Here is a 19,277-nt window from a genome sequence, read left to right as displayed (position 1 = left end):
AAATAGTGTGCCTCTCTGATGACTCAAATGTGGGGAACATTTTTATTTAAACTGTCACCACAGCTGAGCAGGAAAGACTGGGCCAAGGCCCTTTGGATGTCACACTGCCTACAGGACCAGCTGTGGTGTCTCTGGAGTGAAAGGGTTGGGGGCAGGAGAGGCTTAAGGGAGGGGATGAGAAGGCTTGGGCTGGTTGAGAGCCCCTGTGGCCGTACTCTGTCACCAGGTAGGTAAAAAAATCTATATCTTGTCCTTGCCAGGTGCTGTCCTCCAAAGAATCCCTGGACCAATTCTGGCTATGGTTAGTGATGGCTCCTTTCAGTCCCGACAAAGATCCACCCCTTCAGCCTACAGAAAGGCCAACCGCTCATTGCCCAGGCAGGAGCAAGAGCTGGAGCTTAGTAAGTGGGGTGCACAGCAAGTGGGGTTTACAGAGTGGACACACTGCTGAGAGTTGCCAAGAGCCCGACCAGGGGGACAAAGACCAGGAGCTCACATCCATACAGTGTATGGGCTGGGGTTCACTCAGACTCTGACTTCCTGAAGTAGGGCGCTGAGCAGACAGGACCTTGGACAGAGCCCACTCATCCCTACATCTCCATCCCCCCGGGAAGGACAGCTGAAATGTAACCACTATTCCTATATCCAAGAAGTCAGGTCGGGTGGACTATGTACCATTGCCACCCAGCTGAGCAGGGACCGCACAGCTTCTCTTGTGTCATCCTTGTGCTCTGAGGACATGAGGGGTAGCCTGGATCATCCAAAGACTAAGAAATGTCTGTGCTTACTAGGAGTCAGTGCCTAGCAGGTAGATAGCTTTTACTGCATGACCAAATGTGTGCAAGCATGAATGGTGGCTTTCAGAGGGTTGTGCAGTGTCTTGGTTATCAGCTCAGGATTGGGTGAGTGATGCCCTCAGACACCAACAGCAGGCTCCTTTCTGTTCTTGGCTAAGGCCGAGGCTCATGTGAGGACCCTGTATACCACTCCTGGTACCAGATCCTATAAGGCATGGTTTGGAAAGATTGAGTGACAAGAACCCTGTGATGAGGCAGCCCATGTATGTGACTCAGTTGGACTTTATCTGGCTTTGCAGCCATTTAGAACTTGCCTGTATACCATGGTTGTAAAAGCATTAGACAATGTAAAAGTCACATAACTCATCATAAAACCTCTGGGGTTTCCCTGATGGTGAGGAAGGGACCCTTAGCACATGTGTATGCTAGTTTCTCATGGCGATGGAAGAATACCTGGCACAAGACAAGGAGGAAAGATGCTTTTTGGCTGACTGAGAGTATCTGGTGCATAGTGGGATGTTTCTACGGCCTAACAGCATGGGGGAAGGGACAGACAGGCTGAGCTTCTTACCAGATGGCATGAGTTGGAGGCAGGGAAAGAGGTAGGGACCAAGAAGACCCCCTCCAGGGGCTTTCGAATGACCTACATGCTCCATATAGGCCTCAAGTCCCAATAACATTTTTAACTTATGACCCCATCAGTGGTAGATGAAACCACTGAGTGGGTCAAAGCTCTCTGTGGACCAAGAGCCTTTTTGGGGGGATACATAGAAACCATAACAATGTGGCTCTAGACAGGCCTTCTTATTTGCTCTTGATTTTTCAGAGAAAAACTCACTCCCCAGTCACATGTCTATAGGATGTGCTGTCTTCCTTCCTTCATATATTCTTGTCTTTGTCTCATGAGAAGACAGCCAAGTCCAGTCCCTGGGAACGCCTTTCCTCTCCACTGAAAGTGAGTGTGGCTCTTTTGGATGTGTTTACGGCGGTGGGGGCTCTGATGACTGGCTAGGAAGAAGCTTCCTAGTGTCCACATGGCCCCTGCCACATTCAGCCAACTCCTTTCCAGCTCTTCTCAGTGTGGTGGATGGCCAGGCCCCAGGAAGTCTATGCCTGCTCACCATGGAAGTGTCTGCTCTTTGGAATTCTGCTTAGGCTTGTAGATGACAAACACCATATTGGCCTCTGGGTGCTTAAGTCCAGCCTTGTGGTTTAAATAAGAGGAGTACCAGCTGTTGTGATACTGGGACTAGGCAGGAGCCATGCCAATATGTTGCTTCAAATGATCAGCAGTTGTGGTCATAGTCCTGACCCTGGTATGGTCTCTGTTACCGAGTCAACTGGCTGAACATTGATGCTGCTCTGAGCTGGCCACCAGGCTTCCTAGATGTGTCTGTGTCGGTGAAGGCAGGTCTGCCTCCACGGACTGTCCTTCCAGTGTGCCAAGCAGGAACCTGGCAGGGCAGGTGCTGGGTGGGCCTGGGCTCTTTACCAGAGTCCTTCTCCTCATCCAGCTTAGGAACATTATTGGGTCTTAGGTGTTGGGGAACTAAGGGGTTAGGGCTTGTACTGACCCCCTCCCTGCTTCTGGGATCTCCACAGATTATTTGGATTTGGGGATCTTGGGAGAGTACTCAAATATCCACCCATCCTGGGAGAATGTGGCAGTCAGTAAGATCAAGAACATGATGGTCACAGAGCAGGGCCTGGCACTGGACACCATCTGCCATTTCCTAGAGGAGCACAGCCAGGTAGGACCAGAGAGACTGATGCTTCCCACTGGGCGGGAGACTCATGGGGCTGGGAGGAAGTCAAGGCTCCCTCCAGGATCTTTCCCCAGCCATCACATTGAACTCATCAATCACCTTAGAACTCCCACAATCTTGGCCATCCCTGATGCTCCTAACACTCTATGGGAAAGTGCTGGAGGATTTCAGAGAGTCAGAGTGGATGTTTTACTTCTCACACACTGGTGCGAAGGCAGAGTCCCCCCAGGGCCTCCTCCTACCAGGGATGGCCAATGCATTCCCAGGCCCACGACTGCTCTGAACACCTTCATGACGGTGCTTCAGGACTGTCTACCTGAAAGTCCCCTGTCGTCTTTGAAGGCCAGAGATGACACCAGGAGTGGCTGAGGTCTTGGGATATGTGGGGCTATTCCTGGTTCCTAACCATCAAACTGTACTTTAGCCAGGTAATGGTGATGCATGCCTGGGTAATCCTAGCACCCAGGAGGCAGAGGCAGGCAGAGTCTGAGGCCAGGCTGCTCTACAGAGGATAGTCAGGGCTACACAGAGAAATCTTATCTCAAAACGGCCACAACCACCCTAAAAATAGTACTTTAATCTTATGTCCAGCTTCCCACAGCTGTTGTCTACTCTCCTGGGCCAATCAATATGACACAAACTCTGAGGGATGCAGAAGGCCTGTATGTTTACAGGGGGAGGCTACCTGAGCACTCACAGCTGGTCATGACTGGGAACCTAAACTTAGGTGGGGAGGGAAAACCATTTGGTCAGATGAGGATAGGCAAAGACCCAGGGACTCAATATAGAGGCATAGTTAGCAGGGAGCATGCCCAGATGCCCATGGGACTGTCTGTGTCTGCTAGAAATGTCAGCCTCTATCCTAAGGGTCTCAGCGCACTACTGCAGACATGGTCATGGGCAGATTCACTCCGGATTAAGGCTTTCGTTCCTGGAGGGATTTTCCCGTTTCCTTTTTTCTCACCCATCTGAAAGCAAGCTGCCCTCCCCCGACTCAGGGTCCTGGGAGGCTCCAACTGTCCTGTGGGCTCTAGAATCTGTCTTTCCTGGTGGTTGGGAAGGGCCTGAGTGACAGTTGGCCCACAGCACTGGGAAAAGCAGAAGATGCCACCCAGGGATTCCTCTATGCCGAAGCTCCTAGAATTCCTCAGCCTGGACCCCAAGCAAGCTGCTGATAAGGTCAGTGCCCCATGAGAAGCCCTAGGCTCTTTTAGCCACCTGGAAATGCTTCAGGAGGGTGCTCCTCTCCTGCTTTGTCTCACACAGTGGGAGGAGAAAGGGCTCCGTCTTAGGGAAGGAGTAGGTCTGACCACACAGCCCTGCCATGCTCAAATGGGCGGATTTCTTAGCAGCTTTAGCCTACTCAACACCCTTTCCTACTCCAGGCCTTGCTCTTCCATCTCTATGGGCTCATCCTGTGTGAGTGCTCCAGCATGGAGCAGGTTCAGTGCCACCTGGCCAGCCTCCTGGAGCTGTCCCACCAGCACTCCAGCTACCGAGAGGTGGGTCAGAGTCCTCAGGTTATTATGCTTCCCTCGTGCCCCATTCATCATCCCTAGGGTCTTGTGGCTCTCAGTGCATGGCACACTTGCCAGCTTGCCACCAGTCCAGCCCGCGGGAGGCAGCCTTGATAGAAGGACAGGCCCCAGAGAGCTTCACAAGGACCTGCCCTGTCACTTGTGAGCTCCCTCACAGGGTCCTCTGGTACACAGGGAATTGCACTGGCTGTGGGCCTGGCCTCCACCAAACACTTGCAGGAGGTATGGGCTCTGCTGGAGCACCTGGGCCGCACCAAGTTCCTGCGTTCAGCTGCTGTGTCCCCGGACAGCCAGGTAGGGAGGCCCTGAGTGCTACAGCATGTTGAAGACGATAGCATTGGACAGAGAGGTGCCAGCCTCCACGTGCCCATTGATAACACTACACCAGGATTCCTGCCTGACCCATTTGCCTTAGGAGCTGGTGTTGGGGACACAGGATGGATGAAGCACCTACTCTGTGCCCATGCTTCATAGGAGTCCCTTCCTCGGGGCCTCAGTATGGAGACAATTGAGCTAAAGATTTTGGGCCAGGGATCCTCCAGTACTTTGAGAGCTATACCAGGCCTGGGCCTCAACTTCTTGCTTGCCCTGGGCCCAGAAAATACACTAAGCAGCTCTACTTTCCTGGCCAATTCCAACCCCAGTAGCTGTGCTACACAAGAACCTCAAAGGAGAAGGCTTGCCCGGGGAACCAGCTAGTGGGGCTTCCTAGACAGGAGGGCTAGTGGCAACCCTAGGCCCGGTCCTGTGGAGGAGGCATACTGCCGGCCTCTACCCAAAGTCAGTATAGAGGCTACAGCTTTCTCGTTGGCAGGAGGGCGGTGGGGGCTGGGAGGGCTGAGAGCCTGGATCCCCTCAGCCTAGCTCTCCACGCCCACAGCCATCAGACACCAACCTTCGATGGAAATGGGTCAGCAGCACCTCCCTGCTGTGCTATGGGCAGATAGCCAAACATATCAAGGAGCAGATCCTGCCCTGGGTGGACAACATCGCCTCGAGGATGGTGTACTACTTCTCCTGTGGCCCTTGCGTGAGGCCCTCCCCACCCTCCATTGAAGGGCAGGCTGGACAAATCCACCTGGGTTAACTTGCCAGTCACTGAGGCAGTACTCACAGGACAGCCCTGGGGTCTTGGGAACAGAGCCCACTCAGGGTCTTCTCTCTGCACTCCTGGGTCCAGGGCTCTGGTCCAGGTGGCTGGGATAAGGCTGTGTCCTTCCAGGGTAGTGAGGCTGGCCTAGAGAGAAGGGAACCCTCTATTCAGCTTCCTTGATTGGCAGAGAGGTCGTCTTTGTGAGTACGGTTGCTGTGTCCTGTGTGCATGAAGTGTGCTTCGTGTGTTGTGTGTGTGAGGCACACACTCCTGGTCCCCTGATCCAGGTGGCTGCTTGAGTTATGTGACAGGATTCTAGGAAAGTGTCCCCTGATTTGACCTTTGGCCCATCTGTGGGGGACAGGATGAGATCTTGAAGTCAAGCTTCCTGTCTGCGGCCATCCTGCTCACGAGATCACTCCGGGAAGAGTATGGCTCCCAGAGGTACAAGTTCACTCAGATTCCAGAGCTCATCCTGTGCCTCCTGGTAAGCGACACTGGGGTCACCGTGGGAACTCCTAAGGACCAGGGAGACCAGCTAGAGGCTGCTGCCGCATGCCCCTCCTCTGCCCTCCAGGACATCCTCAAGGAGGAGCCCAACTTCCTGTGCACCTTCTTCAGGCAGAAGGTCATCCTGGTTGTCGTGGGCCTGAGGTAGCTCTCCTAGGGCACGGGAAGACAGGCAAGGTCCTGAGACTGTGGTGGCATGAGAGCGTGTGGGGCTGGGGCCCAAGGGTCCACCAGAATGTTGGCTGTGCTGAAGCTCTTCCTGTTCTGCCTAGAAGGCTCTGCCTGTTCTAAGTTTGCTTTCTTTCATGACCAGGATAGATTGCTAATACTGGCAAAAACTAAGCCCTGCCCACAGCCACACACTGAACCACAGTCCTGAGCACAGACTGGGCCCTAGCCCAGGTCATACATGAAGCCTAGCTTTTCTCCCTTGGACCTGGATCTTACGCTATGATCTGACCTGACCTATTCATAGCTTTGGCTCTAACCCTGAAAATGCCTAGGTTTCCCCCAGGCAAATGCCAGTGAGTTAGAACAGCTCACCACAGCCCCTGTTGTGTTGATCCTTCTTATTCCACTGAGCCAAGACATTGACTACTTTCAGATTCTAGTTATTCTGGTACGCTCCTGCTGGGAGTCCCTTGGGCCAGTCTCGTGCCCCAACCCAACACTTTGTTTTCTTGCAGTAACCTACGACCCGGACTCAAACCCCTGCTCAAGTCCCAGATCCTGCAGACTTGCCTGCACAGTGTGTACAGGCTTCCTGCTACGGAGTCCCTGAAGAGTGATTCGTCTTCATTGACACAAGCTCCAGATGTCAACAGGCTTCCTGCTACTGAGCCCCTGAAAAGTGATTTGTCTTCATCGAAACAAGCTCCAGATGTCAACAGGCTTCCCGCTACTGAGCCCATGAAGAGTGATTTGCCTTCATCCAAACAAGTTCCAGATGTCATGGTGATGCCCTAGGCTTGGCGTGTCTCTCTCCCAGGGGTGTGGGTTCCTGGTGCTAGGCCAGGGGTTATCTTTGTCCGGTAACTGGCAGAAAGAGGATCTCTGTCTGGAGCACAGGCTCACTTCAACCTTAGAATGGCCCAGACCTTGAAGGTTTTCTGCGCAGACGAGACCCTGGTCTCAGGGATGCTCTGGCGGCATTCTCTGACGTGAGCCTTCCTGTACGTTGTACTCATTGATTTGAGTAAGCTGACAGATGCCTCAAGGCGCTGGACACATCCTGATCCTCAGCTGTGCAGCTACCAGGCTATCTCAGACTATCTTGCCCCAGACCCAGGCTGCAGGGGAGTTGAGGCGGGGACAAGGCTGGCTGTCACTCACATGCTTCTGATCATTCTTGCTGGCACTCAATACACAACTAGGCCATGCCCCATTACAGGGCCTATGTGAGTACCAAGGCCATATCCAAAGTGGGCGAGGCCAGTTCCATCCACCGGAAGTGAAGGGAGGATACAGTGTTGCTGGGGTTGCCTGCTCTGGGAAGAGGTCATCTGGCTGGCATGACTCTGAGGGTGGCTTCATTCTGTTCAGCAGAAAAAGCAAAGCAAGAAACAAAGCCTTTCATGCTTTGTTTCCCGGCCCTGGAACCAGGTTAGCCAGCAAGACCAGAAAGGCACAGGGAGCTGACCTGTGGTCTTGTGCTAGGCTCCCAGGGCACACATGAGACAGTGCCTTGTGGATTGTCAGAACCATGCCAGGAGAGCCCAGGGAGCTGGGAAAGATGATGAGTCCCAAGGGAAACTGACCTTCACATATTCACAAGGGAGGCAGCAGCCATTCCTCTGTGGGGTTAACCTGGGACCATCTGCCACTGCACCAACTGATTTCTAGCAGTCGGCCATAGCTTTGATCCATTGTCACCTTTATGTGTCCACCAGGATGAGTACTTTGTCATGTGCTTAACTTTGGTGAAATATCTGTTCAGCTCTCACAACCAACTTTGAAATGGGCCACTATGTAGGTTTTTAAAACTACTTTTTATTTGTGTATGTGTCTGTCTATGTCTGTGTTTCAGTGTGTGTCTCTCTATGTGTGTGTGCCTGTGTGTGTGCGTTTGTGTCTATATGTCTGTCTGTGTCTGTGTCTCTGTGTGTGTGTGTCTGTGTGATCCTGTTTGTGTATGTGTGTCTATGTATGTGCATCTATATGAGTACATGTATGTATGTGTCTATATGTGTGTGTATGTGAGCCTGTGTGTGTATGTGTGTCTGTCTGTGTGCTGTGGTGCATGTGTGGAGATCAGAGGGGAACTTGTGGAAATTGTTTATCTCCTTCCACCATGTGGGTCCTAGGAATCTAACTCAGATGCCCAGGTTTGACAGCAAGGGCCTCTAGGCCCCTGAGCTATCTTGCCAGCCTTACTAGACAGCTTTTATAGCTCCTCTTATGCTTTGGATGTGAGTTTATAGTCTGCATTTGAGAATCTGTTCTCTCAGTTGGGACTTTCTCAAAATCTCTGAGTTGTGACTCTGAAAACAGTTGTTACTGGTTAGAAAAATCCTACTGTTTTTTTTTAAATTTATTTTATTTTATGTTTTTTCAAGACAGGGTTTCTCTGTAGCTTTGGAGTATGTCTTGGACTATCTCTTGTAGTGCAGGGTGGCCTTGAACTCACAGAGATCCTCCTGCCTCTGTCTCCTGAGTGCTGGGATTAAAGGCGTGCGCCACCGGCTGTTTTTTTTTTTTATGGCCTGTGCTATGGGTATGATGTCTAAGATGTTTGCTTGACCAGGGGCCACAAAGAAAGCCTGAGTTTTCTGTTGGAAGTTTTGCATTTTGAGGGTTCAGCTTTGTATTTTGTGGGGGCAGTTGAAAAGAAGTACATAGCTGTAAGGAACAGTATGCTGCTACCCACATCTCTGGAGGCTGCAAGAACAAGGTTTAAATGTCAGACGTCCCCCACAAACCCATGTGTCTGAATACTTGTTCTCCAGCTGGTGATATTGGAGTCTGGGGCCTAGATGGAGAAAGTGGGTCACTGTGGTGAGCCTGGTCCTGCTTCTAGCCTGAGTGTTCTCTTTGCTCTGAGTCATATGAGAAGGTGTGCAGCAAGCTCCTGCCGCCACAGCCTAAGCAGCCAGGGTCACCATGCCCTCCCAAGATGCCTTGCCACTGTGATGCACTGGATGGGCTGAGCTGTGAGCCAAAACAAACCTTGAAGTTGCTTGTGTTGAGGGTTTGGGTACCACGACACAGTGAATGATGCTGGGATTCATCAGTGGGAGTGGGGCCTGGGAGAGACCCAGCTCTATGCTGCTGCCCTCAGAGACCTGAAGAACTCCTTGCAGGGACACGTACTCAGGTAAAGCCAAGATTCAAGGCTTTGTACACAAAAGAATTTCAGGATGGTCCGGTTTGGAGCAGTGTTGCATTTTATTAGGAAGACAGTTTAACATAGACTTAGCATGGGGTTGATAGAAGTAGAGGCACCCAAAGAAAGGATAAGACACACCCAAGTGTGAAGAAGTCAGGCTTAAATATCTTAGACCCAGGCACACAAGCTCCACCTAAAGGGTTGCTAAGAGCACTTCCTCCACGCCCTCTGTTTAGTAAATGAGATTCTAAGGTGCTTCCTGAAGTGGTTAGGACAGCAGTCTGATAGGGTGAGATCATAGGCTCTAGGGTCACATAAGGTGACCAAACTGTATCCTTCACTGGAAATGGAGTCTCCTTTCTTGCTCTGAGATTCCTAGATAAGTGTAAGTTTGTATCTGAGAAAGGAGGAAGGCCATCCTCAGGTCAGCTCAGCCATAAGTGTTCATTGCTATTTTAGCATTCTTATTTGAAATATCTCCACATAAGAGTATTGCCTCCTCGTCAGAAGCTCTCTCAGCGGATGGTGTTCACTGGGAGGAATTCTTGACTCCTTGCAGTGACATGCTTGGGCCTTCTGGTGTGTTTGCGCTTACACTTTCTGGTCTTACTTCCATTTGAAACCATCCTTCACTTGGAGACAAGATTATCAGCTCAAGATTCTTTTCATCTACAACCATTTCCTCTCTCTTTTAGTCTTTATAAATATGTGGGGAAAAAAGTCAGGTAGTGATGTCTCACTTCCTTAATCCCAGCACTCAGGAGGCAGAGGCAGGCAGATCTCTGAGTTTGAGGCCAGCCTGGTCTACAAAACAAGTTCCAGGGATACACAGAAAAACCCTATCTTGAAAAACCAACCAACCAACCAACCAACCAACCAACCAACCAACCAACCAGTCAGCCAACCAACCAACCAACCAACCAACCAGTCAGCCAGCCAACCAACCAACCAACCAACTAACCAACCAACCAACCAACCAGTCAGCCAACCAACCAACCAACCAACTAACCAACCAACCAACCAACCAACTAACCAACCAACCAACCAACAAACGTTTCATTTGTAACTGCTAAGTTATCACTGGCTGAGACATTAGTCAAAAGTCTTTCTTGGGGAAACAGCAAGTCAGGAGGAAAGACGTCAGAGTGGCAGACTACATCAGTGACTGCAGGAGAGAGGTGGGCAGAGCTGGAGGAGACATGCTCGAGCAGCTAGAGGGGCCCGTATGCTCACACCACCGCTCCTCTGGGGAAAGTCTGGAGGCAGGCCTCACTATCCCAGCTGCCGCCAATGGTGTGATCAGCTTCACCTGCCAGAGTTGGGCCCAAGGAAGCAGATACCTCTCAGCCCTCATGGAGGAGCTGGGAAGACCATGAGGTGACCTGGCTATGTGATGCCAGCTGTCTTTGTCCCTTGCCCTTGCTAGGTGCTGTACAAGAAGACAATGCGTGCCCTGGACCTGCTCCTCCAGAACTTCATCTCTGAGAACCCGAGCATGGATGAGGTCTGCTTCCTCCTGCAGGTGAGGCCTGTAGACCAGCAAAGTAGGGATTCCAGCCCCAGCCCTAGCTCCAGCCTGAGCTGCTAGGGGTGGATGTGTGTGTGTGCACGCTCATGTGCACACATGTAATGCTAGATAAGGATTGAACCCAGACCCTTATTTATACACAGACATTCAACATTCTAGATAAGTGTTTTACACTGAGCCGTACCCCCAACCCTGTGACAGGCTTTATGAGAAGTGGAGGGGAATTGAAACAAAACGGGCATGTATGTGTTTCCTGTCTCTACAATGTGGTGCCCCTCACCATCCTAGGACTGTCACCAAGAGGCCATCAGCACTCTAGACCTCCAGAGTCATGCACCACTGTAGACCTATTTGTAAAGTAGTCTGCTTTGGGTGCTTTTTTATAGAATGAAAGGTGGGTGAACGTAATTTACAGTGGGCTGGACTGAAACATGAGCCACTGTTAGGGCTCCAGAATCAGGAAACTCAAAGACAGAGCCCTTAACCAAGACAGCATTGGAGTTGGGCTGAGTTGAAGGATGCCCTGCTGGTGTCTACTGTCGGATTGTTGGGCTGGTCTTAGAACAATCGTCCTGGCTGTGTAAGAATAAGACTGTCGTTTGGGTTTTCCATATGTCTCAGATGCTCCAAACCTGTAAGGCACCCCAGGACTGAAGGAGTCGACTGATGGACAGGCAATGAGGCTAATGGCCTGGCTGGGTGGCTGTCGCCCTTCTCAGCGGCCCTACTTTGGGCTGATGTTGAGCTGGGTGTGATGGGCTTTGTGGGTGCGGGTTCTCACATTCTCCCCTATTCTTCCCAGCACACAGAGCAGTGGTTGAAATCTGACAAAAGCCATGAGCGCAGCCGGGCTCTCCAGTCCATTTTCCTGCTTCTGCAGTACGTGGTAGACTCTTTGAAGCTCGCTGTGAGTTCCCTACACCCCAAAGCCTTGGGGAGCTCCTGATGATGGGAATGGAGGTTAGCTTCCAGGTGGAGTCTTGCCATAGGCACTCTCTGCGCCCTCAGGCTGGGCACTGTGGTACAATTTAGCAGGCTGGCCCTAGGAAATCCCCAAGCCAAGACCACAACCAACAGAGGGCAGAGACTGAAGGAGTGGGGAGCGCAAAGGGGAGAGAGGCCCTGAGGAAATAGACTGGATCTGGACAGGGAAGCTGCAGTGTGAAGAACCCAGGCCTCAGACAAGTCTAGAATCAGCTGATCTGAGGGCTGGGAATGGAGCAGCTGAGAGAAAGCTGTGTTCTCCAGCTCCAGCTACTTCACATGGAGGCCTCAGGCTTGGATGGGAAGGACTGAGATAAACCAAATTCCTTAGGGCAGTGAGCCTGGGCCACCACCCCACAGCTCAGAAACATTGTAGGCAGGCTTCCCATGGGCCAGGTGTGATCACCCTAACCCTCAGAAAAGAGGTAGGAGGATTATATGAGGCCAGCATGAGCTACATTGTGAGACCCTGTCAGGAAGGAAATGGGAGAGGAAGAGGAGAGGAGGGGGTAAAATGCAAGCTGAGAACTTCCTGGTCTCTAGAAGAAGACATACCCTCTCCCTAAAGGAAGGGTAGGCAGATGGCCTGGACAGCATTCAGAAGGCAGTAGCTACAAATAAAACATGGATATCACGGGCTGGGGCTGTATATAGAACGCTTGCCTAGCGTGTGCCAAGTCCTAGGTTGGATCCCCAGCACTACATCAAACAGGTGTGACGGTGCGTGCTGCAATGGTGGAGGCAGGAAGATCAGAGGCTCAAGGCCATCCTTAGCTACATAATGAGCTTGAGGCCATCCTGGGCCATGTGAGACCCCACCTGAAAAACAAAAATTGACAAAACAGACCTCATCAAAATGAGGAACTTTTGTGCACACTGACACAGGACACAGATGGGCAAGAAATGAGTCCAGAAAATGTGATCAACTGTAACTCTGTGGAAAGGCAACTGACCCTTAAAATGGGCAACAGAAGAAAGAGACATTGCAGGAGCCATGAGAATGAATGTGTCCCCACATAACTGGTCATAAAGGATGTGCAAATAAACCACGGCAAGGTGCCACCACCCACCACTGGAAGCACAAAATTAAAGGCTGGGAACAGCAAGTGTTGACCAAGGTGTGGAGCCCCGGAAATGTCTCACAGAGTCGAATGGGAGCGTAGGATGTTAAAACTGCCTGGCAGAACTTACGGTAGTTTCTTTGAAAGTTAAACACATATTTATCCCCTAAGCACACAGGCCTGATTCTAGAAATTTACCCAAGAGGAGTGAGCATTTATATATATTAAAAAAAGATTTATGCAAGAATACTTATATGCTTTTGTTCATACTGGAGCCAAGCTGGAAGTCCTGCAGATGCCCAGCAATAAGAACAGGCAAGCAACATGAGGTGATATCGACCACAGGGGTGGGCCACCAGGATTCAGCAGAGAAGAGGACCCATGAGAAGAGTGAGAATTGGCAGGCAGGACCGGCTGTGAGGCTGCTCCAGGAAACAGGATGAGGAGTTTCTCACAGATGCACAGGGACTGGGGAGGGTGCTGGGTGGTGTGTTGGAATGTGGAAATCAACAGAGATGTTGGCATGTGAGGCCTGCCGAAGGGAATTATGTTTTTATCTTAATACTGCATTCTCTCCGAAATCAGTCAGCGCTTGAGAAACTGGATGTCTCCTTTGTCATTCATGCACACCTATTGTGTGTCATCCACACACAGTGATGCAATGAGAGGCCCTCGCCAGAAGCTACTGCCTGATGCTGGACTTCCTGGCATCCAGAACTGCAAGCTAAATAAACTTCTTTCTCAGTCGCCGAGCCTCAGGCACAGCAGCCGAAAGAGGATGCAGATACAACAATCGATTAAAATTTCCGAAGCTATTGCATTTTGCACTTAATGTTTGTAACCTCTCTGTAACTGTAATCTTAAATAAAAATGACCACAAAACTGGTAAGAATTCTGTAGTTTGGTTTTTGCAGTAATATTTGTTTGAAATTTTATTCTGTGTGGTATTCAAAGTATCCTGAAATTTTTTCAGAAACTTACAAATGCCAGAAGGTATGGAGGGCCTGGAAGCTAGGGGTCTCCTGCAAAGGGACGAGGACCTCCATTGGAGAGTAACAGCAGGCGACCCTGTTCTAGAGCTGGAGCGTTGGACACTTGATTCTCTGAATCCACATGGATTTAGAAATGTATCTATTTCAGCATTCCTCCAGCTCTGTGTGGTGTGTATGCAAGGTGTGTGTATCGGGGTGTATGCAAGAGAGGTGTGCACATATAAGTGTGATGTATGTTAGATGTGTGAGTGGTGTGTGTGTGAGTAGGGTTATGTATGCAAAAAATGTGTGTGTGAAGAATGTTGAACGTGAGGAGTGTTGGATGTGTGAGGAGAGCTCTGAGCTCTGTGTGTATGTGTGTGTGTGTGTGTGTGTGTGTGTATGTGTATGTGTGGAGAGCTCTGTGTGTCTGTGTGTATGTGAGGAGAGCTCTGGGTGTGTGTGTGAGGAGCGCTCTATGTGTGTGTGTGTATGTGAGGAGAGCACTCTGTGTGTGTGTGTGTGTGTGTGTGTGTGTGTGAGGAGAGCTCTCTCTGTGTGTGTGTGTGTGTGTGTGTGTGTGTAAGCTCTGTGTGTGTGTGTGAGGAGAACTCTGTGTGTGTGTGTGTGTGTGTATGTGTGTGTGTGTGAGTGAGGAGTGCTCTCTCTGTGAGGAGTGCTCTATGTATGTTATAGATATGGGAAGAGTGTTCTGTGTGGAGAGTGTCGTGTGGACGAGGAGTGTCATGTGTTAAGTATGACTGTATTGGGACAACTGATGAAGTCTGGCTATGGAGGAGACAATGACACTGACGTTGGATAGGATTTTTGTGACTGTGGCTGTCTCACTGTGCATTTGTCACATTTGTTCTCCTTATGAAACAGACAAAGGAGTGTTTGAGGTCAAATACCAGTGTTTCCTGTCAGAAGAAGGGAGGAGACCGGAAGGAACTGAGCAGAGCAGGGTGTAGCTAAGGGGAGGCAGTGGCTAGAGGACACAGGACTTCTGAGCTGTTCTTCCTATGTTTGAAGTGAAATCAATGTTAACGTTACAGTGCTGAACATGAAAGGGCCGTGAAGGTCCTCACAGAGCAGTAAGATGCAACCAAGGTTTAACACGGGTAAGGGCTTCACCAGAAACTGTGTGAGTTGGGCCTTGCAAAGCTGACTTTGGGGATCCAGGCTGGGGCTAGAGGGGCAGTGAGGTGACACCTACCACCAACTGAAGTGGCTGCTGAGTTTGTGATGGAATGTGTGCTTCCAGGTAGGGTGGGCTGGCCAGATGTGTGATGGCCGTTGCACACTCGGGCCACTGTGCTGGTCTGTGTGTCGGGATCTGGCAGGGAGCTAAGAGGCTCAGCCTGGAGACTTCAGAAACAGCATCTACCATGGGCTTCACAGAGCAACGGAGTCATGAATGATGCAAAATGTCCTGCTCACAGTGAGTGAGCAGGGTGGGTGCTCCGGGCTGTTTCACTCTTGAGAGGGCAGCAGTGTGGCCCACACAGGAAGAAAGAGCCTCTGCAGATCAGGGCTGTCCCCACCCCAGCCCCTGTCCCCATCCTTGCACTCCTCCTCAGGTGACCTTCCAACCCCACAGACTCACTGTAGAATGGCTCAGCTTGGCGTGGCTTTTGTTCAGGTCCAGCCTACTTGGGCACAGGAGACTCACTAAAGTCAAGCTCCAACTGCGTGACCCTCCAGATCGCTAAGGCCAGAAATTCAGAGGAGCCTGCAAACACACACCCTGTCATCTCATCTCCCCGAGGATTTCAGGAGGCGTCTGCCACTTCTCTTTTGTACCACTTTGCATCTGGTAAAAGGAACTGAGGAGATGATACACAGTGTGCGCCTGTGTTCAGGAATTTAAAGGAACAACCGCTAAAGGGGAAAATATGATACTAAGAGATACGTGGTAGCCACAAGAAAGAGTTGGAAGAACATTTTAGAACTGCAAGCAAAACAGATCTGAAATGAAAAGGCACTGGGTCCATTAACCAGCAGTTCAGCCACAACAGAAGAAATAAAAATCGGAACCAGGACAAAGGAACCTGCCGAGACCAAAGGGAAAAGAAAGCCCCGAGGAAAAAAGAGGGAAGGCCAGTGGGTGTAGAACAATGTAGAGTGGAAGTAGAATCCCAGGAGAAGTGAGATGATCAGGGCGGAGTGGGTGGTATTACCACCCTGGAAACTGCTCAAACTGGATGAAAAAAATACGTCCCTTCAGATAAGAAAACTAAGGAATCCCAAGCAGGACTTGCACAAAGGAAAACACACGATAACACACCACAGTCCAAATTATTGAAGACCAGGGAAAGACAAGAAACTCATAAAACAGCCAAGAGAGATGATACACACAAACCAGCCTATGTGGGTACACATGGACACACACATGCACACATACACACACACAAGCAAGTGTGCACACACAGGCATACACACATTTAAACAGTTATGTGTGCGTGTATACACAGGCACACACACACATGACCATACCATCATGCAGGTACATATGAACACCCACTGGCATGCCTACATGCATACGTACACACTAGCACACACGCATGCACACAGCATGCAGTCACATATTCCTATCAACAGGCACACCTGTACAAACATGCCTGAAGGAAGTGATAGGCATGCCCAGTCTCTTATTGTTAAAAAACAGAAATTCCGTTTTCCAGTGAACAGACAGGTCAGAGAGGTTCTCATGGGTGGGAAAGGAGTCCCTCTCAAAGCCCAGCCCGTGCGTCTCCCACAGATGCTGAGAGCAGGAAAGGAAGGACAGAGTGACATAAGGAAGTTGGGCCTGGCTTTGCTCACTGTCCCACTCTCCCCAGAAAGAGGCTGTGCCGTCCACGCTGGGCCACCAGCTAGCCCTCCTGACTCTGCTGTGGCGGGATAAAGACAAGATCACACAACAGCATTCCCACCACTGTGTCTTCCTCCTCATGCAGCTTGTGTTCCAGCAGAAAGGTGAGCTGAGCAGGGTTGGGGAAGGGGAGACTCTGAGTGGCTCTGGGGAGGCTTTCCTTTGGCCTCATTGTAAGCTGGGAAAGCGGTGGAGGAGAAAAGAGTCTGCCTCCGGGCCCAGCAGCCCTCCTGAACCGAACCATACACAGGGAATCTGGCGGAGTTCTCACAGTGGAACAAGATGAAGCACTTTGAAACCAACGAGACTAGAGAGTGGGAGGTGAAGCTCTACCACGTGGTGAAGGTGAGGTCGCTCAGACTGGGCCTGGGCCTCTCCATTCCTGGTCCTGAGCAGATGGGGCCAAAGGGTCCCAGGGACCTGAGCAGCCAAGCATGCAGGTTGGGCAGAACCAGAATGGGATGAACTTCTGTTCTTTCCAGGAAATTGTCTGTCTTTGTACCTCACCTTACAGCCACAGCTCGAATAGGGCCTTTGAACCCACGGGCCAGAGGTTCTCACTTGTGTACCTCCCTCTGGGGACAAGGGCAGCTAGCAATCCTGCTCTGTTCTTAGTACTACTCCTTCATCCTAGGTAAGCTTGAGGGACACCCCCTCCCTCTAACCCTTTCTGTATTCTTCTCAAGCTTGGCCTGCCTGTTACATCGGATGGGAAAGAGGAGGCAGGGTTTGTTTTCAAGCTCCAGAACTGGTTGGGAGGCCCTGGTTAGGTCACCCCATCTTCCCGAGCCTCAGTTTTCTTACCTTCCAAGTAAGGGTCCAGCTTCTGAGGCAGGCTAGGTCAGAAGCATCTTGTGTCTCCTGGGCCATGGATTAGGCCAAGTGTATCGTCCTAGTGGCCCCTCCTAAAAGATGGCAATTCAGGTCCCACCATTCAGGGGAAGTAGGAGAAGAAAATAAGGCAGGGATTAGAGGGGCTGGAGTGATGGCTCAGTTGTTAAGGGCACTGGCTCTTGTTCCAAAGGTCCTGAATTTGATTTCCAGCAGCCACACGGTGACTTACACCATCTGTCATGAGATCTGGCCCCCTCTTCTGGCCTGCAGGCAGACATAGAGGCAGAACACTACATATGTAATAAATAAATCTTTAAAAAAAAGATTTTTACAAAAAAAAGACCCAGCAGGACCTTGGTACAGTGACTCTTTGCAAGGCTGTGTGCTACCTTGGGGAAAGTCTTCAGAGAAGAGGCAGCTGGGTATTATGGCTGCGACACTTGCAGTCACCCAGCCTTGATCCCAATTTGGGGGAAGTACAGGTCATAGCAGCCTGGGGCAGGGGCTGAATGGACACTTTGGGACCCTGCAAGCCTGTGTCCATGGCACTCACATGACTGTGCACACAGCCTTCATTCCCTCTCTCGTAAAAGCCTAGCTCACTGCCTGACCTGAGCCAGTGCTGGCCAGAGTCCACACCCCCACTCCTGACCTTGGCTCCACACAGGCCTTCAAGAACTTGACAGTGGCGCAGCACACACAGCTGATCCTTACCCTGGTGCACAGCCTGGGCGGCTCGAACTACCTCCGCTGCGACCTTGCTGCCCAGCTTCTACTGATGATCTGTGAGGAAGCCGGTTTAAAGAAGGGACAGGTGAGGCAGGGTGAGCGTGGCTCCCTTGAGACTGGGTGTACCTGCCCATGTGAGCATGTGCCATATACATTCATCCACATGTAGTCACAGAGACAATGAGCTATCAGCCTAGCAGCCTATGAGTGGGATCCCAGTGTACTCCTGGCCAGTTACCTTTGTCCAGAAGAGTCCTAGCCCACCTTCTGCTGCCACATAGGTGGCCTGTGGGAGAGGGCACATTTAACTGCCCTCCAGTTTGGCTTGGCCAACTAAATTGTAGATTTGCCCTTGGGGACTGCCAGGCTCCGTCCACTTGGGAGCTCTTACAGGTCAACAGCAGTGTTCCTCTTGGCTTGTTCACCCTACCTCCCTTAAGAAAGAAACGCAGCCTGGGAGCCATAAAGCCAAGTCCTCTTGGGAACTCAGAGGGCCTTGCCTTGTCTGAAGCTGCGTTCTGCTCTGCAGGTGGCTGAGATCTTGCAAGGCCTGTTCCAGGAACTGCCAAACATCCACTCTCAAAGTATTCAGGAGACCATAAGTAAGGTCACCATGACTCTGGGGACCCAGCATATTCAGGAGGTGGTGGAGGTGGTCTTGTCCCTGTGTCAACCCTCAGATAGGTAGGTCTTTCCTTGGCCCAGGGCACCCCAATGTGGACATCACCCAGGCCTGTGGTGGCCCTACAGCCCAGTTCACAATTATTTACTGAACACACTAGGCAGAGAAAGGCTCTCAACAGTTCTGTCTTCTTCCTGACTCTGGACTCTGGCCACAGGGGTTCTGAAAGTGTCTGGGGATTAAACAGGGCTCCAGCTATCCCAGGAGGGCCATCGGCATAGACACCATTTCAGATTCACAGTCACCAGAGGTCAATCTAGAAGCAGAGCCACAGACCAGTCAGAGGCTGTGAAAATACAGTTACACCACTCCACTCATCCACGGGTGCCCAGTGACCCACACCGGATACCACTGGGTCTTCCAAGTGGCAGTCTGTTGATAACAAAGCCTTACTAATTCGGAACATGGCTGTGGGCTAGCGGCAGCAGCATAGCCATAAGCCTGTCAGGACTTGTAAGCTCATCAGTCTTTAGGTGGCCAGCCATGTACTAAGCACCTCATGAATATATGTATATAGTTGGCAATGTGGGAGGTGGCAGGTACAGTGGCCGATCAATCTCAGAGCACACAGCCCTTGACGGAGCCAA

At 51.0% G+C, this 19,277-nt stretch overlaps 1 protein-coding gene across 9 annotated transcripts in view; it reads left to right on the top strand.

Annotated features, from left to right (window-relative positions):
* LOC125415197 (maestro heat-like repeat family member 5) overlaps nt 1-19,277 on the top strand; it is a 36,640-nt gene that overhangs the window by 4,246 nt on the left and 13,117 nt on the right. For 7 of the 9 annotated variants that reach the window (XM_087898850.1, XM_087898846.1, XM_087898849.1 and 4 more), the window contains 15 exons: nt 261-401; nt 2,400-2,548; nt 3,650-3,742; nt 3,949-4,065; nt 4,276-4,395; nt 4,982-5,131; nt 5,559-5,681; nt 5,772-5,848; nt 6,391-6,658; nt 10,456-10,551; nt 11,360-11,464; nt 16,414-16,549; nt 16,696-16,790; nt 17,947-18,093; nt 18,538-18,692. In XM_087898850.1, the coding sequence (XP_087754976.1) occupies nt 299-401; nt 2,400-2,548; nt 3,650-3,742; nt 3,949-4,065; nt 4,276-4,395; nt 4,982-5,131; nt 5,559-5,681; nt 5,772-5,848; nt 6,391-6,658; nt 10,456-10,551; nt 11,360-11,464; nt 16,414-16,549; nt 16,696-16,790; nt 17,947-18,093; nt 18,538-18,692 (1,934 nt within the window). In that variant the 5' untranslated portion in view covers nt 261-298. Of the gene's footprint in view, nt 1-260; nt 402-1,669; nt 1,753-2,399; nt 2,549-3,649; nt 3,743-3,948; nt 4,066-4,275; nt 4,396-4,981; nt 5,132-5,558; nt 5,682-5,771; nt 5,849-6,390; nt 6,659-10,455; nt 10,552-11,359; nt 11,465-16,413; nt 16,550-16,695; nt 16,791-17,946; nt 18,094-18,537; nt 18,693-19,277 lie in introns of those variants that run through there. The other 2 variants (XM_087898852.1, XM_048457374.3) reach the window with 2 other exon arrangements.

The sequence above is a fragment of the Myodes glareolus genome, chromosome 19 (assembly GCF_982192425.1).
Source record: "Myodes glareolus chromosome 19, mMyoGla1.1, whole genome shotgun sequence".
Classification (NCBI taxonomy): Eukaryota; Metazoa; Chordata; class Mammalia; order Rodentia; family Cricetidae; genus Myodes; species Myodes glareolus.
The sequence above is the reverse complement of the archived record's forward strand: the minus strand, read 5'-3'. Positions and strand labels throughout refer to the sequence as shown.